Here is a 23780-nt window from a genome sequence, read left to right on the forward strand (position 1 = left end):
TCTAAAAGCACTCCCTCAACATTTATAAATGTTAAATTACAAAGCCTCAGAGAAAATGGACAACTGCATTCAAAAAAATTAAATTACCATAATGATAAGAAAAAATATCAACATAAAAAGGATTCAAAATGCTTCAATTAACACAATTCTTGACACTGACTAATAAATTAAGCTTGATGCTGTCTGAAAACTCGGTGTCTTCGATGGCTCAGCTACAGAATCATTATGGATATCGTACTTTTTGTTTTCTTTCGTCATTTTCCTGATTTCGGCTATCTGAAAATAAGTTTGATTTGTCCCTTTAAAATATTTTTATAGAGGAGAAGTCAAAAATTGCCTTCTTTGTGTATGTCAATGTTTTCTTCGAGCATATCAATATGCTTCTTGATGAATTTGATGAATATATTATCAACCTTCCGTTACATGAAGTCTTACAATTACAACTTTCTTCTTGTCAAGTGGAATAATAAGATCAATTGTTTATCTACTGTTTCTTGTAATTTTTTTCGTTCAAAAGTAAAGTTACAATAAGTAAACAGTTGGTCTTATTATTCTGCAAGTAATTTAAAAAAGTGGTTAATAACTCAAAACAATGTGGGAGGGAACATGATCATTAATTTTGTAAAAAATACAATTTTCTTGAAAACGAAACCTTCTGCGACATTTTATGTTGGTAGGTAAAGCTATTTTTCGAATTTTTATAAATATTATATTCGATATAGCAGGATGCCTTTTCGATATCGTCATTATGTTGTTCGCCATATAAATTTGCAATCAAAGCTGTATAAATTGTTGTACGCACCATTTCTCTTCGCTAAAAATTAGAAGCAAAGCAAATAGGAGCACTGAGAAAGAAAACAAACTAAATCGTAGCTTATGAAGTCAAAATCCAAAGCATGGATTCATTTATCAATTGATCAGCATACTATGATTTTATCATCTTTCATTCATTTCTTATCTTCTCCGTCTTGAGAATTCATTAAAGACCAGTAAAGACTAAAAATTTTAAAGATTAAAGGCTAAAAAGCAGATTGAAAGTTTCATTTTCTTCAATAGAAATAACAGAAAAGTAATTGAAAAATAATTAAATCTAAATCATCTTAGAAGACATTACAGTAACACAGAACAAACTTTATTAACCAAAAACTAGATGTTGAAATTCAAATAAAAATAAACAAAACAAGTACATTAGCTGTTAGACTGGCGACACTTTTTGCTGTTGGCTCGATAATTAACAAATTCATAGGAACTGAAATTTGAAAAGAATGAAATTTTTAATTAGATATGACATCTTGGACGATAGTTAAAAAAGTGGAGAAGCTTGTATTGATACAGTAGCTTACCTTTCTTACCATTATTTCCTGAAGTTGTTGTCGCAGTCTGAAAAATCATTTCTTGAATATATTTCATTAGGAAAAATTATTTTAGGAATATAAGTAGAACAGATTTGTAAAAACCCATAGTACGATAAGTGACACAAAAAGTTGCCGAACAATGAGCACAAAGTATTGAACATATTAGTATTTGGTTTAAACCAAACATTTTGAAACAAATTAAGCATTTCGAAACCTTTCTACGCCTCGCAAATTCCTGTTGTACAATTTCCGTACGACACTGCTTTTCCTTACTCTCTAAAGTTGACAGCGTATCATCAGATTCATCCGCATTCCATTCCCTTTAATGAAAGAATCAAATGGAAACTCAATCATTCCTATTACTATAACGATATTATAAAATAGAACAAATGTGTTAAATTTTCACGGAGGATTTGATGCTTATTTTTATTTTATTGTTTTTTATTGTTAAAGCTCACTTGACTCCTGCCCGACCTCCTTCATACAGGAAAGAATCCTCGCTATTATCGAAGCGACGTTTTCGAGACCGTGAACTGGCGACATCTTTCCAAGCTTCAGCATTAAAACGTGATAACATTTCATCGCAAGCCTAGAAACTAGATAAGAAAGCAATGTTTAAAAATAGTAGGTAAACAAAATAAGCTTTTATAAAAGTTTCAACTAATAGTGTGATCACAACCTTCGGATTTTTACAATAATCACAACTCTTTCCGCATGGTCGTAAGTCATCATCACCAAAATAACGGCCGAAAGATAAATGTCTACATCTGAATATAAAATTATTAATAAAATATGAAATATACAATTTAAACAACTCGATTTCACCAGTCATAATTTAAATTTAGCTATAAAATGCACAAGTCTAAAATTAAACATACTGGGATTTTTCACAGTATTCCACCATTTTTTCGAAACCATGCTGTATTGCTTTCACTTGCTCATCAATTATTATCTTATCTATTTTTTTGGCCTAAAAGAATAGATATGTCTGCATAGCCAATTTTTGCAACATTTATTCAATCATTTTTGAAAACTTATACTGCCTTTAGAAGTTATACCTTCGTTTTCGAAACATCTTGATTAACTAAAAAGTTGAGGAATCGTTTATCATCTCTGTTGTAATAGATACGGCAATAACTTCGTTTGCCGTCACGTCCAGCACGACCGGATTCTTGATAATATGCGGCTAGATTCTGTGAACATGTCCAGTGAACAACTACTCTAAACAATGAATTTTAATAATAAAAAACCTTTCTGTTTTGAATTAAATCTCACTCAATTGAAAATTTGAGGAAAAACATTGAAAAGGAAAGAATGGCTTCAAAAATCCAATCAAAACAAAAAAGAACCTAACATCTGCCTTGTCGATACCCATTCCAAATGAAATAGTAGCTGCAATAACAGGAACAACATTTCTCATCCACTTATCCTGGATGTCATCGCGCAGCTTTAATACGGAGAAAAAGAAATTAGAAAAGAAGTACTGAACATTGAGCTTTAAAATTATTTCATAGTTCAAAGTTTGGTTGCAACCAAATTTAAAAGTCTTTTAAATGGAATACATAAAGATGCCAGATTTTCAAATCAAGATCCAAGAAATGCAACAATTTAAAAAATTGCAGCCATTTGGGAATTTCGTAAAAAACAAACCTTATTACCTAAACCGGCATGATAAGCAAACGTAGGAATACCTTCCTCCGTTAAACGAGTCGCCATTCGTTCACATTCCTCTCTTGTGCGACAGTATACAATACCACTACCCACAAACTAAATCGATATATTTTTGTCTTTTGAAGAATAATTTCGTTTTCGAATATCCCAAAAAGACAGATAATTCGTCTAATATGAAACAAAGTCGGAAACTTGTTATAAAGAGGTTAATTGATGAAAATTTCCTAAATAATCAAAAAAAGTAATAGATTATTCAAGAAAAAAAAAAAACAACCGAAAAAGAAAACAAAACTCACGATTAATTTACCACACTTCTCTTTGGATTTCGAAGAATCTCCATTTTCTGCTGACTTAAACATTAAATTATCAAGAACATTAGCCGCTGATTTCAGCTCAGGAGCAGATTTTACAGTGGACTTCGGTTTCTGAGTACATCCTAATGCTTTCATCATGAAAAGAGCTAAATGTCTCTGAAAAACGCTTAATAATTGCTTCGAATTTAGAGAATTCAGCTGAAGAAAGAAATAATAGATGACAGTAATAGAATCTAATCAATAATATTCAGTAATCATGCAGTCTCAGATATACGTTTGTATCAGTAAATAGAAAAAGGAAAAATAAGAACCTCAGGTACAGAAGGTATAAGATCTTTTATGATAACATCGTAGTATAGATTATTGCGAAAAGTTGAAGCCTTGAACATTTTCACGTTGCTTAGCCTCAATTGCTTCACGATATCATCCTGTGCATTTTTGTTAGCTGTAGCGGTTAAAGCAATCCAACATATCTAGAATTTTTTAAATTTCATAACACTTCTACCATGTTCAAAAGATGGATTTTGAACATTCATTTAAATCCATCCGAGAAATCTATCTACTTATTAATCGGGAAACATTCAAAAAGACAGAATTATTACCTCAGGTGCTAGCTGCCGCAAATTTCCAAGTTTTAAATAATCAGGACGAAAGTCATGACCCCAATGCGTTACACAATGCGCTTCATCAACAACAAAATAATTCAACAAGTTTCTTTTGAACAAACTTGTAATCATTCGCTGAATATTTGGAGTAGCTGCAGATTCTGGGGTAATGTACAATATTTGCGTTTCAGGTTTTTCTGCCCGCAAATCCTAGAATTACATAAAAAAATAATATTTTTTTAAGCTTCCAAGAACATTAGTACGAAATTAGCATATCATTTTATTTTCATTAGTATATCGCAGCATAAAATCTACATTCTTAAGCAGTTTAGCTGACATATATCAAGCTTCACAGAACACTTATCTCAATAATTCGTCTTCGATCCTCAGCACCAATTTTTGAATTCAGCGAATCACATTTAATTCCACGAGCTTTACAAGCAAGCACTTGGTCTTGAATTAGTGCTATCAACGGTGAAAAAACAATCGTAATACCCGGATAATACATTAGCGCTGGTAACTGAAAATATAGCTTTCCTTTTTAGTGAATTTACTCTCCGCACTTACAAGCATTTAATTTCACAGTTTAAAACTAACGCATTATAACTCTGAAAGTGGAACATTTTAAAAATAATGATGCATACTTAAATTAAAAAATAATTATACCTGATAACACAACGATTTTCCAGCACCAGTTGGCAACGATATGAAAACATCAGATTTTTCTAAAAAAAAAAAAAAAAAAAAACTTTTATGATTATATATATATATATAAAGACAAATATAATAATAAGAAAAATTACTATGAAGACGAAAATCTTACTCTTTAAACTTTTCATTTCTTACGAATCTCACTGCTTGTAGGGCAGAAATGAATTAAGCAAAGCCGAATTCTAAAGTTTCAATCACAAACACCACTAACATTCAGTGACAAAAATGTCAAAGAAATTAAGAGTTATGAACTTCTTTTCTTAATGACGATTTCCCATAGCTAACAAAAAAAGCTACCATTTTTGATCAAACAACAAATCCATTAATAGAAATATAACTTCATTCACGCATAAATAAAAAGTGCGCTCACTTCTCGCTATGGTATAAATAGCTTGTTTCTGAATTGACGTTTTATATTTTTTGTGTTTGAAAACAGCACTCAAGAGATGATCAGCTTTTTCCATAATTTCTACGTTGGTTAAACGTTCTGAAGTGGATGCTCTTACAAAATTTCGATTTTCGGGCATCTTATCTTGTTCAGAAACAATCACAACCGGTAGTTTACGAGGTCGACCTAAAAAGCATTTCATACTAACTGAATAGAGATAAATAAAGTTGCAAGGATAACGAAAACAAACATTAACTCTATTTTCACTTCAAATTGATCTGATCTATGTTCAGAGTTTAAAACCAAAGCAAAAAATAAGAGTAAAACAATTACCTGATAGGGCTGCTGAGTTTGCTTCTTGTTTTTCTGATGAATGATTAATAGTGCTACTAATTTTCTTAAGAGGAGGATGCATCAAAAAAGCCCATTTATCAGCCTGATTTTGCAATACTTGTGGTGGTTTAAAATCATCCTCATCATCCAGTACAATAACTTCTAAAATATTTATAGTAAAATTCAAAAAAAAAATCACTATCACCATTTAATTTTCAAAAAAAAATGAAGCCATAAAAAACAAAATCATATACATACGAAGAATATACAAATTGAAAACAAATCTGAGTATTTAGCTCAGAAGTGATGTAAAGAGAGCTCGGAAAATCCCATCTCTTAGCTAATCATATTCTTCCCAATTATTACGTAATTTTAAACTATGAATTTTACTTCTTTATTTTCCTCAAAAAAAATAGCCATGAAATTCCTCCCCTTTTTGCTCAGAGGAAATAATTAATTGCCCTTAAAAACAGGAAAGAGAAGTGCCATTTATTCCCTTTCTGCATTTTCCATTTTTAGTATGCTCCTGCCATTTGTCGTCCTATGCACAATTTTAGAGTACTTGCAATACTTTCAAAACCATCTTGAGTTACTCGAAATATCACATAAGAATAAAGAAAAAACATTTTTTCTTGGTTCTTATGTCAAATTATAACTTCAAATTTATTTTGAAATTTCGATTTTCAAGTGTAAAAGAGAAAATATCTTTACCATTTTTGCACTCTTTGCATTAAATAATAAAAAAAGAAATCACATGAAACTTATTTAGTGACAAATATTTTATTAAAATTTAGTGCACTTCAAAACATACCATTTTTGGCAGAACTCGCCATATCGTCATGCCATAAAAACAAATTACTATGAAACACACAGCTATAAGCTAAAAAAAAAAAAAAAAACATTATTAGTACTCATGAAAAAATTCACATAGATTGAATTTTCGCCTGAATCGATACTTAAACAAGCTCATTAGCGATTAGCTAATGAGCTTGTCTAAGCGTTCAAACACAAATACTTATATGTTAATGGATACTTTACCAATTCTCGAAAAATTCCGTCATTAAATTCGCTCAAGTATGAACAGAATAACAACAGTATCCAATAGGTTCAATGATTCAGATATGAGATATAAGTAAGCTTTCGTTAAAACGAATAAGAAACACAAAGTTAAAATATTTATATGTACACATATATCGAATCATTAACAAAATTTTGAATTAACAGAATAAAAGATATTCCTTGTTCAAATATTTTAAAAAAAAAAAAAAAAAATAGACAAAAAATAAATTACAGAAGATCTTCAACAATGTTCTACCTTCGGATAATAGCAAAATTTCCTTTCATAAATCTACACGGTTATAGATTTTACATAAAAAAGAATTAACGAGGAAAAAAAAAACGACGGAGGAAATTATTTAAAAGTCAGCAATATTTTGCCACCTGTTACAATTAATATGTACAAAGCTAAGAGTCAAATGCACCATTTCCTAACAACATAATATCGATATACTGGTTATGGAGCATAGGTAAAGCTACTGAATTATTAATTTATAAAGTTTTTAGGAATAAATTCACTGTTCTACGAGCGAAATGCCTCATTTACCGTTGAAGATACACGTAAGCAAATCTTCTAAACTTTTTGAAGTTAAACTAAGGTCTGCTAAAATGTAAAAAGTAATCTAAAAATTGTTAATCATGAAACTCTTTCCTTTTTAACGACAGACTTCCTTATAAATATTGGAATAAATCGTCGAACAACAAATTCATAAATATATAACAGAAATTGTCGTAATGGTGGAAGTGGAGCTAAATCTTTATCCTCCTCCGAAAGAGGTATCATCCTGGAACAAATTCAAAATTAATCACATAACAACTCCAGTTAGCGACCAATATTTGAAACAAGGTACAATTTTTTTTTTTTCGCAGTAATATAAAACTAAAATAAAGACTCACATTTTTGTGGTCAGAGTATGTACTGGTCCAAAAAGCATGGCAATTGCTGTACAAACAAGGCAGATTACATTGAATGGCATACTAAAATCCGGTACTGGTAATAAGATAAGCAGCACTTCGCCATGCATACTTATTATGCGCGAACTTTTTGCACCTAATAGTCTGGAAAATTTTGCACATAAGAGAATCTGTATGATCAAACTACAGTATTTAACTGAACCTAATACTTACTGATCATAGGTAGTAGTGAATGAATCGCCTAGGTCGGTTCGATTTTGTTTCCATAATTCAGCAAAAGCATTAAAAGTTATAACAGGAGCCGGAATATAAAAGCCATGGCTAGCATCTGGCGGATATTCATTTACTCTAAAAAAAATTTACATCTTCACTTTTTATTAGAACCATGCACCCATACCATCATTTCAGAACATGAATATATGGATTTGGAAAATTCATTTTTCCAATGTTAATTCTTTTTCTGAGAATTCTACCAATGATTTTGGAAATTATTTTCGAGCCTTACTCTTGGTATATGCTCTACAGCTTACTGAAATATGAATGAAGATTAACATCTTAGAACTTCATCATTTCATATCAAATGAAAATTGCGATCGAGGAAATTTGAAAGCTACCCAGAACATGAATTATTTCATTAAAAGTTTCAAAACAAAATGCAAATCCTACCGTCATTTTGACGAACAACAGGTATAGCTCTTCACTACAAATGATATTGACAATGTAAAAAATTAGTTCTAATCACTGCATATGATCATGAATTAATTTTTCCATTATTTCTAAGCAATATGCTGACTGCTTTCATAATCTTTAGTGATAAACGCTTAACAAACCTCAAGAAGGCTTTATCGAACTCAAAAGACATCTCACAAAATGAATTTTCTGGAAGAGTAACATTCCATTCCAGCAGAAATGGTCGCTGGCGATCTTTTGCCGGCACAAAGATCTTTTTGTTCACTTTCCCTTCCAAGAATTGCCCCTTAAAAATAAAACAAATTTTAGAATTTCCATACTGGAACATCACTCGAAAACCGAAATATATATGAAATGTTCGTTAAAGTATATTAAATTATTTCATTTAGCTTTTGATTTGTGCCACATATTTGTTTAATTAATTTTTAAGCATAAACTCAATATTAAAATCTGTTAATTACCTGTTCAACGTCTAAAGGACGACAAGTAAAACGAATTGTGTGGTAGTATATTTTTATGAACCATGGCACTACGTGACTATAAACAACACACTGCGGAATATGTTGGCCGTTTCTCAAAATACTAATCAGACGTCCCGATTGTTGGTCTGTACCCGTAATATAAGTTCTAATGCTGAAAATAACAGCTCATTTCATAATCAAAAAAAGCAGAATACAGGTACATAAATTTGGACAACTTATATTCTAATTCAAAATTGAGATCTTTTATGCAATAAAAAAGGATATGACTTAACACAAATGAGATTCAAATGTTTTCAAAAATCCTTCGGTGGGTACCTAACCCGTCCCTCTCGAATATATGCCAACACATCTAAAAATCATCACCTGAACTACCACCAATTAAAAGATAGAAACAAAATGCTTTTTAGAATTAAACACGAACGTAACCAAAGTAGGAATGTTATCGACCGGTAATTCCAAACGACTTTCATATTTTGCACTTATATCAATCGGGAATGCATGAAGTGGATAATCAGAAATATTATACAGTGAGAAAATGCGATTACCCAGTTTTCGTTGTTTGCCGTTTTTTATCACAACCTGAAGAAAAATAAAAACGACTTTAAATAAGTCAGACTTTTTTCCAGCTGCCAAAAATAAATGAATCCTAAGTATGAGAAATAAAAAAAAAGCAATGTAAAACTACTTTTCGATCCACTTCGAACAAAACAGTATCCCTATCTGCTATTGCACAGCTTTGATCCAGTCGTCTACCAAATATATGACGAAAACTCCAATCTGAAAAACCTTATAAATGACAATGTAATATATCTTTTATAAATGCTTCAAAAAAGAAAGTTCAAAAGAATTTAAACAACCTAAACTTCGAGATTTCAAATCCAATTCCGACACAAAATTTAAACTGAGCTCCAGTCTTCTCCGTCTTCCACAATTTGTTGTCCCATCCTGAAAGTTCAGGTAGGGCAAATGTAATTTAACAGATTCACTTTTTGAAGATATCCTATTTTGTTAAAACAGTGCTGCTTCTAATTATAATACTTTTGAAACATTCAGACAGCGCTAAGAAAGATATTTCGGAAGTACTGTAAAAATACAGGAATATTACAAACCTCACAAATGTGGAGAAAGTGTACGGACATCGAATGAAAAACCGATTCATACATTTTAATAGGATTTAACAGCGTGGATAAGCCAGTCTGAATTATTTATAAAATAACTGCAAGTAATATCATAAGGTAACTAAGGTTTTAGATGGTTTGGTTTTTTATAGTTGTCTTGCTTTTTTCAGTGTTTTTTTTTTTTATTATTCTGATAGTTTTTTGACTTTATATGTTTTTTATGAATTAACTATGTTGTCTGTTTTGTTTTGTTGTTGGGATATAGTCCCCAAGTGGAAAAGGTTAGTGCTTGTTATTATTTCGTTTTTTATACTTTATTTTTTGGCATACCTTTTTTATTTTCTTTTCATCATGTTTTTAATTTTTTTAATTTTGTTTATCATGATTTTTTTATCTTTTCCAAAAAAACTTTTCTTTTAAATGTCTTCTTTTGTTCTCGCTGATCCACATAAGATAACCAGTAGACACATGAAATAAAACTTTATAAAAGCAGACTGTTTTGAAAAGCATACCTGCTTACAAGGAAATAATTTCCTCCAAGGTGTAAAATTTTCTGTACAAATCGTTTCGCTAGCCAAAGCACCATACCGAAAAATTAAATAATAAAAAGAAATAAACATATTACCAATATTAATGAAGTAAAGACCGGAGAGTTGTAAAGAAATCAACCAATATTTTATGTATGATTTCCACATATCCACGCTTCCCACTCCAAATTTCAACATCAAAATTGCATGTTCATCACGATAGACACAAAAAAATGAAATTCTTGAGTAAAAAAGTCACTTTATCAGAATACCTTATTTGTGACGAACTTTCTGGATGCATATAGCCCATCTGCAAAAACGAGAGTTGTGGTGCTGCTGTATAAGTAGGCAAAATATCGAGAAGAGATGTACAAAAAATACCATTCATCGAATTGACAAAACTTGACCATCGTTCATCAATTAATTCGCTAAAAAAAATGCTTTAAATGGAAAATCTATTTAAATCACTTCAAACAAAATTTAATTCTGCATTTCAATTTCTTATTAGCACAACAACTCTTTGTATAACTTCTGCTTCCAAAACAACAATTCACTTTGTTTTATTTCCATTAATCCAAGCATACAATTGCGCACCGCTTGGTGAAGACGGCTGAGGTTGTATTCCCCATTCGTTCAATCTCCAGAAACCTAAATTAAATAAAAATTTATGTTTCATAATTGCACTACTTGCCACATCCCAGTAATTCATTAACTTACAGGTCAACAAATTAACGAACGAAGTATATATGAATACAGCTCATTAATAAAGAAAAAAATACGATAATTAATTATTCAATAGATGTGTTAAATACTTATCGTCAGACCTTTTAGTTGTTTCAGTTTAAAGTATAAAACTAAAAACAGTACCTTGTGTAAGTGATAAATGAAATTCTTGGATATGATGCTTCGTTACTACTTCACTAATAATACGTGGAAAAAGAGCATAATCCAATCCTTTAAAAGTTTTCAAAAAATTATTCTAATTTCACTCAACATAAAAAAGCTGATTTAGGTCCAATTTAGGACTTCAATTCACTTCAATTTCAACAAATCTTTGTAATATTTAACCAAATGTAGCAATTAATTGTTTTAGTTGAAATTATATAGCCTATTTCACTTCTATTTTTGGTTATAAGAAAATTAAATTAAATAGTCAACTATATTCGTCTATATGCTTTACTCAATTATCCCTTCTTCCATTAATTAATTAAAATCAAAACGCAAGAACTTACCTGATTTAGCATCAGATGTAATAACAAACCGAAATTGAGCTAACAAATGTTCACTTTTTAATCTTTTAATAAATAATTCTTCAGTATACGTATCATTTCCTTTTAGTGTCCTTAAATCAACGCTACCATTTGATGTTAGTAATAAAGAGGAGAAGAAAAGAATAAAGCCATCATATACCATCCACATCCTCAAATGATAACAACGATGATATTATTATAGTAACAATTATGCTAACAATATCACTTACATACTGCAAATTCCTTCTTTTTGACGCACATTTAAAATAACACGCGGTAAACGCTAATTAACTTGAATTAAACTACTAAAATGGCATTAATATTGATTACAAGGTAATCTAATAAGACAATATTGAAAACCAACTGTACTAATAATATATATCGGATGTCTAAATGAATTATATGAAAACACTTCAAGAATAATTATTGAAAAGACTCCAGAATTGTCAACTTAAGGTTAAACGTAAAAAAAGTTTTCCAAAGGCTATAAGCACCACTTTTCCAATTTGCAAATTAAAAAATTTCGACATATCTCCAAGCTTACTACTCACTGTGAAACATTTAAGTTTCACTGTATTTTAATCTACCTTAATTAAATTAAATGTCCTTCAAATTTACCATTTAATTAATTCGGTGAGTACAACTATTTCCTCTCACTTTTTTAATGTTTGAAATTATTCATTAAAATAATTATAATTCAATAATTATTCCTTGATAATGCTTATCCATTTCACATTTAATTATAAATAAACAATTCAATTAATAAATTACTGTAATCTGAAATTGCTGAATTCATATCTTACTAGATTATCAGTTATATTAATTATTATGTAAAATAAGTTTTGAAGTGATAATTACATAAAAAAGTCAGATAAAAAGTTAATTTGATAAGTGATAAGTTATCGGACTACATGATAACAGACTCATCTATTTGTCAATAGATGAAACGCTATAAAATATTTGCACATACTTATTTATTCACGATAACTATTTAAAAATGACGTGATTAACAAATTATGTGTCACGTACGAGAATGTTTTATCCATTATTTTATGCATCAAAAAATACTTGAAAATAATTTTTTCATTTTTCAAACAAAATTGTTTGCAATATTTTTGAAATATTATTGTCTATTAAAACTGTAGAAAAGTAAAGTATAAAAGAAGGATAATTTGTAAATTATATGTTGAAAAGATAAAAAATATTTTATTGTGAATTTGCTAAATAATTTGATAAAGTGAAAATAACTGAAATGAAAAATGAATAATAACAAATAAACATGTACAAAGCCCAGCAATTATACAACTAAATCATATTTGTATTGATAATAATTTATAGTAGACAATGATAGTGATGGTGATGACAATAATAATAATAATAAATATATTAAAAAGAAACACAAATATAAAATATAATAAATAAAATATGACAAATAACATTAATGAACAATGAGCAGTATTATATTAAAAGACATAAATCACTGCTCAATTTCTTTTTCTCTTTCGATTTTTTTTTTTGTTTTTGAAAAAGCTTTTTGACATTGACTTTCTAATAATTCAAATTTTTTAAAATGTTAAAAGAATCAGAAATCATTGCAACAATTAAATATTATTACATTGGAATTATCAAAATTTGTTAGAAATTCATAAAAGAAATTTCTTTTTTTTAAAAAAAGTAATAAATTATATTAGTAAATTAAAATAGTAACAGTAAAAAAAATAAATATATAGTAATATGGAAAATTTTATTTTAATATTTTAACAACTATTACTGATGCAATATTCAATAAGTAATTAAGTCATTCAATGGAAATATTACTTTAATATACGCTAATTTTATTTTAGTATTTACTATTTAACAAATAATTAAATATTAAAATAACATGCAAAAAAAAAAAAAAAAAAAAAAACCACATGTCAGTATTCATTTCAAATATTAATAATTTTTTTTTGTTTTTTCTTTTTTTAATTTGCTTTATTAATTAAGAAATCATCAAACTGTAGCAAAATTCTAATATTATATATTTATTAAAAGAAATGATAAACTGATATAAAATTAAACAGTATTTGAAATAAATTCATTACATGAAAATAACTTAATATAAATTCGTCAAATTAATATTGTAAGGTCATATTCCATTATCGCATTATCATATCATATCATATCATATCATGTGTGTATCTACAGACAGATACTGTGTAATGCAAATTATTCATTTTGTTTCGTTGTTTTTTTTCTTGTTCATTGTTGAAGTGATACTTCAATTAAGTGAATACTTTTGCATAGTCTGTTGGGACATTCTCGATGATCCATGAGCGCTAATTTCTTTGGATGATCAGGACAAACCTTTTGAAGTCGTCCGACAAGTTCAAACCCGCATCTGGTACAAACAATATGACTAGCTGGCCTATTACATATACAATTCTGCAAATGAAAAAAACAAAAAAATGTATGAGAAAAAATAAACGAATATAAATTTTTCTATTACTAAAAAAAAAAAAAAAATTTAAAATCCGTAAATTATAATTTATCAATTAATAAATTAATACTTTTTTTATATTACTTAATGATTTATTTAAGCATTTCATCTAATTGAATATTGTAATAATTTTTATTATATATAATAAAAATTATTAAAAACAATAACATAACAAAAATCAGAAATTAAACTTAAAAATTTTTAAAAATAAAATCAAACAATTAAAAGAGTTCAAATAATTAAATAAATTTTATATAAAATATTTAAATTAAAAAAAAAAAAAATGATACTGCTAGTTAAGAAATTGTTAAGAGTATAAATTTATAAATTTACTAAATATTAAATTACTCTAAAACAATACACATACATACACAGACATACACACACACACATACATACATTATTAGACGAAGCAGTTGTATCCTGTATTTGAGTATCATTCGGTAGAGTATTATTAGGTTTCGAAACAAATCCGGTTGACATCGGTGGAAAAGTACTACGTTGATCTGATAATGCAATCTTTGATAATGATGACGATTTATGAAACTCTCTGCAATATATCAAAAAATATTATAAAAACAATGATAGCACTATCAGTGATTAAATTTAAATTATTATCAGTAATTCAAAATCAAATTTTAAGTACATTATAGATTAGCTAACTAATCTTTATCTCAATATCGCAGTACAAATATAAAGTTTTATAATAATTATTTGCTTATTTTATAATGGTCAATTTTGATAATTTACTTTTTCATTATCATTGATAACGATAAAAAATTTATAAAATTCCCTGAAAAATAATTTCACGTAATAAGAGATTACAGAAGAAACGATAATGATTAATTAAATTTTAATATTTATCCATTCCTTCTGCTTCAATAAATAAGCTTATTCATTTATTAATTAAAGGAAGTAATAAACATTCCCTGTAAGTTTTTTTTTTTTTTAAAAAAATTTACTTATGTTTTTTAAACTGTCAAAATTTTAATTTCATTTTTTGATACTTAAATTTATGAATTATTTTCAAGTTCATTCTTTATTTCATGCCTAATTGTTTATTTTTTTTTACTTTATGCTTAATTGCTTACTTTTTATTTCACGTTTATTTTGAACAATGTAAATAATCTCAAAACAAGAAAAAAAAAGCAAATTTGAATTCTTTTTAGGATGAATTTTATAGTTATAATTTAATATGATCAATCATTTTGTTTACAAAAAATAAAATAATTAAAAATGTTGAGCATAACAATTCACTAATAAAATTATCAGTTGATCAATTTAGAGCAAATCATTAAAACTGATTCTTTCATAAGCAAATCAAAATTTAGCGTTATCTATTTTTATGATCATTTTTGAAAGAAAATGAAAAATTTTGATAAGAATCTTTCTATTATCCCATCTATTATCTATAATACAGTATTTCTTGATTAGATATTACTGATATACGACCGATAATCATTCTCAGTATTTTAAGTTTTTGATTTTATTTTTATTTCAATGTTGGATGAAAAAGAAAAGGTTAATATATTTCATAATTACTACATAAAATTGTAGTTTTGTAATCTAAGAAGAAAAAAACTTTTTAATCAATATTTTGATAATATTATTGTTATAAGTAGTTCCTAATTAATAAGAAGTAGAATTTCCATTCTACCATACTTTCCAAAAAATTTAATAATATATTATTTAAATACTCCTAAAATTTTCTTGAAATTATAAAATAAATTATACTTCTAACCAAAAAAAAAAAATATACTAAAAAATTATATTTACAAAATTATACAAATTATGATTACTAAAATTAAAATCTCATTATCCTATATTACAATTATTCTTCGATAAATTTAATAAAATATTATTTGGAACTTTTTTTTAAACTATTTAATACTTTTTCTAAATAAAATATCATTTAATTTCTTTGAAACTATTATTTAATACTTTTAAATTTCTTTGAAATATTATTTAATACTTTAGAACTTTTTTTGAAATCCTAAACGCTACATGTGCATTATATATTAATAAATGTATAGGAAAAATAAATTCTATTGCAAATTGAAGATAATAATAATGATAAAAAAATAAATTATACCTATTAGCAAAGGATTGAAAGTTTGAGAGAAATTTTGGAGAGGAAATAAAATGAAACTTACTGATATGAAGCACAAAGAGATGATGTTGGCATATGTGCATTCATTTTCTACAACCACCGATACCCTAAAAAAAAAAAATAAATGAGAAGCATGAAAAATATTAAAAAAACATCAAATGGAATAAGCCTTTTTATTCATTTTATTTAGCAAAGGAATTTGCTAATTCATTGATTTATTTATTGCTAAAAAAGATAAAAAAATTCAGCATAATTTCATTTAGAAAATTCAGATTGAATCAATGATTAATATAAGAAATAGAAATAAAAGAAAAGAGAGAGAGAGAGAGAGAGAGACAAAGAGAAAAGGAAATAAAAAATTAAATATTAAATAGTTAAAAACAAACAAATAGTAAAATTAACCTTTAAAAAAATCTTTTTCATGCTATTTCATGGCTAAGATTTGAATTAAATTTTATTTAGTAATAAAAGTTAGAAATTGAGGGTATAAAAGAAAAAGAGGAAATTTATGACAAAGATTAAAGTAACAATTAAAATTAATTAAACAGTAACTTTATACTAGCCAAAAACATGTTTAATAAAATAAAAATTTTAGATTTATCAAACAAAAAAAAAAAAACTTAAATAGATTTCAGAATTATTCCATTCCTGATTCCATGATTAGAAAAAAAATGAAATTTGATGCTATTTGAATTCTATTATTTTTGTCTATTGTGAATTAAAATTTAATTAATTTCTTTCTGAAACAATAATTTGTAAAAGAATAAATTTTCAATTGATATTTTTATAATTAAGCTGAAATGTTAGCATTCCAAAAATATTTTCTTCGTGAAGAAATTAATTTCACATAATTGAAATAATTTACTCTTTACTTATCATAATTACTAAATAATGGGATTAATACTGCATAGAATAACTTACTAATAAGAAAATAGGCCCAAATACGAGTGCTAAAACAAAACAAAGACTAGGAAAAGGACCAAAATATCAATATTGAAACAAGGATAGGCTAAAATACCAGTATTAGAACAAAGGAAATTGGCCTGAATATTAATACTAAAACGAAAAGGATAAGCTGAAGCATTAATACCAAAGTAAAAAGAATAGGCCAGAACATCAATATCAAAATAAAAAAATTGACCAGAATATCAATACCAAACAGAAAGAATAAGCTCGAATATGAATGCTAAAAGGAAAATGATAAGTTAACATATTAAAATTAAAATAATAAATAAAATTATTGAATTTGAAGTAATAAAATTAACATAAATCACTAGTATAAAATGTTAAAATATTTACATTGTTTACATTTATATAGAAAATGAAATATGATAAACAAATGTTAGAACTAAAAAAAAAAAAAGAAAGAAATGTAAGCAAATGCTTTACAAAAAAAGCAAACAAAAATATTTTATTAATGATTTAATATTAAAATAAAACAATTATTTTATATTTTGCATTAATATTTTGTTATTATGGCATATATTTCAAAAAAAGAAAAAAATGCAAAATAACAATGATTGCAAAATTTTTTCATTTTTTTTTTTTTTTTTTTTTTGCTTTTTGCAGCATATATAATGCGACATTCCATATAATATGTGACATTTTACAGTGATTAATTAGATTAGTTGAATGAAATTTTATTGTTAAAAACAAGATTAATTACAACATATGATAGTTTCTTTTTTGTTTCGCCTCATTAATATTAATGAATATTTTTTTGTTCTTTCAAAAATTTTGCAAAACTTTTGCTGTACAAATGGAAAATTTTCTTTATTATCAAAATTGTTTTTTCGTTTATAAGTTGATGAATTTTAAATTATAATTCAAATTATAATTTCTAAATTGCATAAAAATCCAAATTAATATAATCAATTAAATAATTACCACATTAAATAACAAAGAAAGAAGTTATTTTTTTTTTTTTTTTGGAGTTAATAAATAATAGTTATATATTTTGCTAAGAATAATTTTTCAAATTATTCCAATGCGTCATTCTATCGAAAATATTTATTAATGAAAAAATGAAAGATTGATTGCTTGAAAATATAAAATTTAAGTTCATTTGACAATTATTCTTTGATTTCATTTAAAAAAAAAAAAAAAAAAACCATAAAAATATATTTATAAAAGTGATAATCATTGTTTAGATTTGTTTTTAATAAAAAAAAGAAAAAAACGAATAAATTAATAATTTATGTTAAATATGTAATATTCCAATATTTACTAAATATTAGTTCACAATAATGTTTACTTTTTAAAAAATTTCAAATTTTCAGAAAAAAATAAGACGAAAATTTGGTAATGTAAAGTTAATCATTTGAAGAAAGGAATGAAAATTTTTTCGTTTTTGAAATAAACTAAGTGATTGATTTTGTAGCATTAACAAATAACCAATTCAAGATTTTATATTTATTTCTATGAAAAGGTTTAAGACAAAACATTTTCTTGAACAAAAAAAAAAAAAAAAACATTTAACTAAAATAAAAATTTTTAAAGGAAAAAAAAAAAGAGGTGAAAAAAATGTCTAAAAATAAGTTTAGTCATTGCATTTATTAGGTTCAAAAGATATATTATCCCATTCCTTGTTATAAAATTTCAGACAAATTTATTCATTTTTTTAAAAGAGATCAATTTTCTTTAAAAAAAAAATATTTTTTTTTTTGGATTAAAAATTTTTTTTATTCTAAAAGTGTTATAACATATACTGATCAAATAAAAGTAAATATGTTAATGGAATAGAAAGTTTGTACAAACTAATGGAGTAAAAATTACACCTGTTTTTCCTTTTTTTTTTTTAAACGAATAAAATTTTACTTTATTTCAATTTTGTGTATGATGACATTAAAAAAGTTTGAAAAAGTGGCAAATATAATAAACTTTTTATTAGCATAAAAAGAAAAAATTGAAGTTTAAATAATGTTGAAAATTGTTTATAATAGTAAAAATAATTGGCATTTCTGATAATAATTATAATTAATAAACAAACATTAATTTGATTATAATTAATAAACAACATTAATTTAAGATAAAATTATGATAAGCCAATAAAGATAATGAAATATTTCATTTGTTTTTATCATTTCTTTTTTTTTTCTGTCTTTAAATAAATTACATTTTAACAATAATTTTGTTTTTCATTTTTTTTACTACAAATATTATTGCAGGAAAAGAGTAATAAAATTCGGATAGAACTGACTGATAATAACTTAGATTTGCTTACTTAGCAAATATAAGTCATTTGGGAATTTTAAATTGTTAATTTTTATTTAAAGTGGCAAAACCTTTTGAGCTAAAATTAGTACATTTTTTAATGTGCAAAAAAAAAGAAAAACTTTTTTAACATTGTATATAAATGCAACAAATGACATTTATAAATGATAGCATAGAATTTTCATGTGGTTTGAATTAAACTATTTGATATGAAAAATGGATAATAATAATTTTAACTGATAGCATAGAATTTAAATGACAGTTTTTTAAATGATAAAAGTGTCACTGTAATTGAATGATTTATATCTGTTCAACAACAGTAACAACAATAATAAAGGTCATTATAAATTTATTACAAAAAAAAATCCGAAAATAATTGTATCATATTTTCAATGAATCATTTCACTATTATAATTAATAATAAATAAAATATTTCGAAGAAAAAAAAAAGAAAATTGAGAGATCAAAAATTAAACAAATTCTCTTTGGCTTTTTCTAACTTCTTTTCTCTACTTTCTTTCTTTCTTTTTTTTTTTTGTTAAATATTTGAAATATTTTTCGTTTTTTATTTTAACAAAAATTAAAAGACAAATAAATCATTTTTACTAGCACAAAAAAGGTGGGAAAAAAGAAAGATGAGATCAGATTTTATCAGTAAAAAAAAAGTGATTAAATTCTGATTAAATTGTGATTAAATTAAATTTCAATGTATGACTTTTTTTTATGATACAAACAGCAAATTTAATTTGTAAAGAGAAAAATAAAAAAATAAAATGAAATTAAAAAAAATGAATGAATATGTAATGGAATACATGCAAATAAGTATTTTTCATCATTAATTTCATCTAAGGTTCAATGCAATGTAAGAAAAAAAAAAAAATGAAAAGAATTGGATGAATGGATAGATGGTTGGATGAAGAAATGAAATAATTTTGAAAGATGAAATTAAATGAGCAATAGCTATTCAATAATGTTTAGTTAGTCACTCACTTAATTGTTTGCTTCATTTTAAGATTTCAGTATGAGAAAAAAAAAAAACAGTAAAGCAAATAAAAGTGGAAAAAAAAAAAGAAAGAAGTAATCGTATTAAAATGTTATGTTAAGAAATGAAATAAAGAAATTTTTTTCGTTCTTTTTTTCTCTCTCTATCTCTTTCTCCATCTTAACAATTTCAGCAAGTAATGAAATAGTAGTACAAGTAATGAAATATTAAAAAAAAATTCATTTTTTTTGTATTTTATGAACTATGAATATTTTGATATGATTGCATATATTATATAAGGAATTAAATTTTATCATTTGCTAAAATTATCTTTTAAGATAACTCTAAGCAGATTAATGTTTATATTTTTCACTTGAACAAATATCTTTTATTAGTATTTGCAAAGACTTTCATATGTGCTCTACACAATTTTATTAAAGTGGTTCGTAAATGTTAATTTCATAGTTTTTAATTTAACAATATTATCAATTATTAGCATTCACAGATGCTTTCACGTACGTCATTGGTAATACCGTCAAGATACTTTGCAAAAATTAATATATGTACTTCTTGCAATATATAATTCGTTAGTATAGTCAACAGATCAATAAAATTTGATTTGAACCTACTGCGTTATCAGACGACTGATTGGATATGTGATCAGTGATGTGAACAATCTCTGATTTTTGGTCAATTTCAAAAATTGTTTTAAATGAAATTACGACTATATGATTTCATTATATGTATTAGTTCATCTATTCCATTTGTAAAATTGAAGTTACAAAAGTTACAAATAAGTATTTCAATCGTTTTTGAAATAAATTATTTGGAAATTTCAAATTTTCAAAAAAAAAAAAATGTAACTTAAAAAAAATACAAAATACCATCACTCAAAGAAATTAAAATGATAAATAGCTATGAAACATACAAAAAGTTATAAGAGAATACATTAATCAATGAAAATAGAAAAGCTATACTTTTTTTAAATTGAGTGTAAAAGAAGAGAAGTGAAAAGATTAAATTTTAGCTGATAATATTAACAGATTTTATCGATAATTAATGATTTACAAACAAATCTGATATAATGCAACATATTATATTTAATCATTTCCTATTTCAGTTAATTATTGTATTAAATGCTTTATATAAGAATAATATATATAATAAATGTAAAGATTTACCTAACCTGAAATAATTAATAGTAATAATAGATATCATGATTTACATATAGATTAAGATAATTTGACATCAAATAATGATAATGTTAAAAGCTTAAAAAAATATCATCATGTTTGTTTGTCTTATTTTAGATGTATTACTTTAATAATTATATTTTAAGCATTTCGATTTTTTTTTTTTACTTAATAATATCTGTTATATTATTAGCATAATCAGGGTTTTTCAACATTGTTTTATTCTTTATTTAATAACTTTTTTTTCTTTTTATTTTAAGCATTTTATTTAATAATAGCTTTGCACTGATCAATGATTAATTTTTTATTTTATATTTAATTAATATATAAAATAGATTAGAATAGAATATATGTATTTTGAACTATTATATATGATATATTTATCGATGTAAATCATAGATATCAGTAGAGATTAGTCAGTGCAAATGTGTCGATAAACGGTGGATAATTTGAATTATAATTGAATAAAGAAATTTAACAAAAAAAAGAGATGGAGAAAAATAGAATGGGAAAAGAAAGAGAAGGTGAGAACGAGAGGGAGAGAGAGAAAGAGAAAAGGGGGAGAATATGAAATGAGAAACGGAATGCTTGTAGCTTTAAGAGTCAAGAAAAGGAAAATGAAAAAAAAAGAGGAATGAGAATGAATGGATTGGGTTAATGAATGAATGAATGAATGAAATGAAATGAATACAATTATCGACTGACATTTGTTGCACAAAACATTATTGAATGATGATCGGCCTCATTTGTCAACAAAAATACATCGGAAAGTTTAAAAATTGTTTATCATGCGATGAAATTGTTTACCATATGATGCATGTAATGGTATTGAGGATGAAGAGAGGAAAACAGAGGAAAAACAACGAGCAATAATGAAATATACAGTTTATTGATTACTATTTATAAATTGTAATTCTTGCAGATCACTTTTTTTTTTCATTTTTAAAAAGAATTGATAAGAAGTATTGAGAAAAATCTGGAGATCATTAAAATTTATAAAAAATAAGAAAGAGAAAAGAAAGTGATAATGAAAGATATCGCTGCTAAAGGTTAGAAATGTTGAAATTAAAATGAAAACATTAAATAAACTTTCTAGACAGAAAAAAAAGTAGAAAATAAGAACTATGTTTATTAAAAAAGGTCAAATTCTAAGAATACAAATATTATCTATTCACTCTGTTATAAATGAATCAGTCATTTTTCTGGAATGAAATAAAATGGAAATTCTTGTATCGAAACAAAAATAAATAACTTATAATGGTCGCACTTAATTTGAATTAAACAAATCCATTTCAAATGTAGCAAAACTATATGAATTCAATTTTATTCATGGAAATTTTGACAAAGAAAATATGAAGAAAATATTTGAAATAACTTATAATACCTTTATCGACACTGCTCTATCTATATAAAGCAAATATCATTTAAGATAAAAAGAAACCTTAAATACTGTTTTAAATCTATTCTGAATTAAAAATAAAATTCAAATTATAAAGGATTGTTCCCTAAAGCATTTAAATGAACAAAGTAAATAATATGATTATTGTAATATTAGTTTAAAATAAATAGAAATTATTATTAACAATGTCACCTTTCAATTTGTTAAATAAAATAATCGGAAATTTTTTCTTCAAAACTTCTAAAATAAATAAGATCAAATTTGCTCATGGCAGAAAAGTTAAAATTAATACCTATAAACAAATAATAATAATAATAACAATAATAATAGTAGTAATGATAATATTAATAATAATAATAAGTAATGACAAAAACAATGCCAGCACTGATAATAATAAAATAATAATAAATAATAACAATAATAGTTATAAAAATGGTAATGATAGATAATAACAATGAATAATATTAATAATAACATATGCATGATTTTACTTTGTTTATCTACATGGACTTATAAATAATTAGGAGAATTTATAAATATTAATACTGAAATTGCAAATATTCAATTTCTTTTTGTTTTTTACTTTACTTTTAAGTTGAAAGCAAATTGCTCTCAAAAAGTTGTTTCAACAGTATATTAAGAATTAGAAAGGTAAGAAGATTTTACATTAAAATGTTGGAATTCTTAATAGTTGCATATTTTGAAGCGAAGTGAAAATTATTATTTTCTAATAAAATCTTAATATAATATACCAACAGTCATTTCTCGAAACGAAACCTCAAAGTTTTACATTTTTAAGGCTTTTCGCTAAACCAACATTCATTATTATTATCGATTACTAATGTCACAAAATAATAATAATAATAAATTCATCATAATCAGGTATAGTATAACATGCTACAATTACTTCATTTGTAATAGTTTTACTAATTAAGAAGTCAAATGGATAATTAATTTGTAAAATACTAATTTAGATTGTAACATCTGAA

The 23780-nt window shown here is 25.4% G+C and overlaps 3 protein-coding genes across 4 annotated transcripts; all 3 read right to left on the minus strand.

Moving 5' to 3' along the window:
- Window positions 1–159: 159 nt before the first annotated feature.
- Window positions 160–6210, minus strand: Bma-rcq-5 (ATP-dependent DNA helicase, RecQ family protein; the record flags this gene model as incomplete). The annotated part of the gene is made up of 19 exons (XM_043076438.1): window positions 160–276; window positions 653–814; window positions 1188–1249; window positions 1344–1380; window positions 1570–1675; window positions 1814–1944; window positions 2035–2122; window positions 2234–2325; window positions 2414–2576; window positions 2705–2802; window positions 3006–3122; window positions 3323–3496; window positions 3652–3813; window positions 3943–4155; window positions 4304–4465; window positions 4612–4670; window positions 5027–5230; window positions 5378–5539; window positions 6189–6210. The coding sequence occupies 19 exons, from the start codon at window positions 6208–6210 to the stop codon at window positions 160–162; spliced, it is 2331 nt and encodes a 776-aa protein (XP_042932372.1).
- An 860-nt stretch (window positions 6211–7070) lies between these two features.
- Window positions 7071–11584, minus strand: Bm3419 (GPI transamidase component PIG-T precursor, putative; the record flags this gene model as incomplete). 2 transcript variants are annotated; one of them, XM_043076439.1, is made up of 14 exons in its annotated part: window positions 7071–7218; window positions 7331–7492; window positions 7562–7696; window positions 8179–8324; window positions 8500–8671; window positions 8942–9099; window positions 9206–9297; window positions 9378–9465; window positions 9630–9716; window positions 10151–10347; window positions 10454–10593; window positions 10720–10813; window positions 11033–11119; window positions 11398–11584. In XM_043076439.1, the coding sequence occupies 14 exons, from the start codon at window positions 11582–11584 to the stop codon at window positions 7071–7073; spliced, it is 1893 nt and encodes a 630-aa protein (XP_042932373.1). The 2 variants fall into 2 exon arrangements, with proteins under 2 accessions (XP_042932373.1, XP_042932374.1); XM_043076440.1 differs by lacking the exons at window positions 7071–7218; window positions 7331–7492; window positions 7562–7696; ... (5 more) ...; window positions 9630–9716; window positions 10151–10347 and having other exon boundaries at window positions 10586–10593; window positions 10760–10813.
- Window positions 11585–13656: 2072 nt separating this feature from the next.
- Bm6253 (Uncharacterized protein) lies at window positions 13657–16091 on the minus strand (the record flags this gene model as incomplete). Its single annotated transcript, XM_043076441.1, has 3 exons — window positions 13657–13839; window positions 14294–14444; window positions 16048–16091. The coding sequence occupies 3 exons, from the start codon at window positions 16089–16091 to the stop codon at window positions 13657–13659; spliced, it is 378 nt and encodes a 125-aa protein (XP_042932375.1).
- Between the last annotated feature and the right edge of the window lie 7689 nt (window positions 16092–23780).

Source organism: Brugia malayi (genome assembly GCF_000002995.4).
Source record: "Brugia malayi strain FR3 genome assembly, contig: Bm_v4_Chr1_scaffold_001, whole genome shotgun sequence".
In the NCBI taxonomy this organism is placed as follows: Eukaryota; Metazoa; Nematoda; class Chromadorea; order Rhabditida; family Onchocercidae; genus Brugia; species Brugia malayi.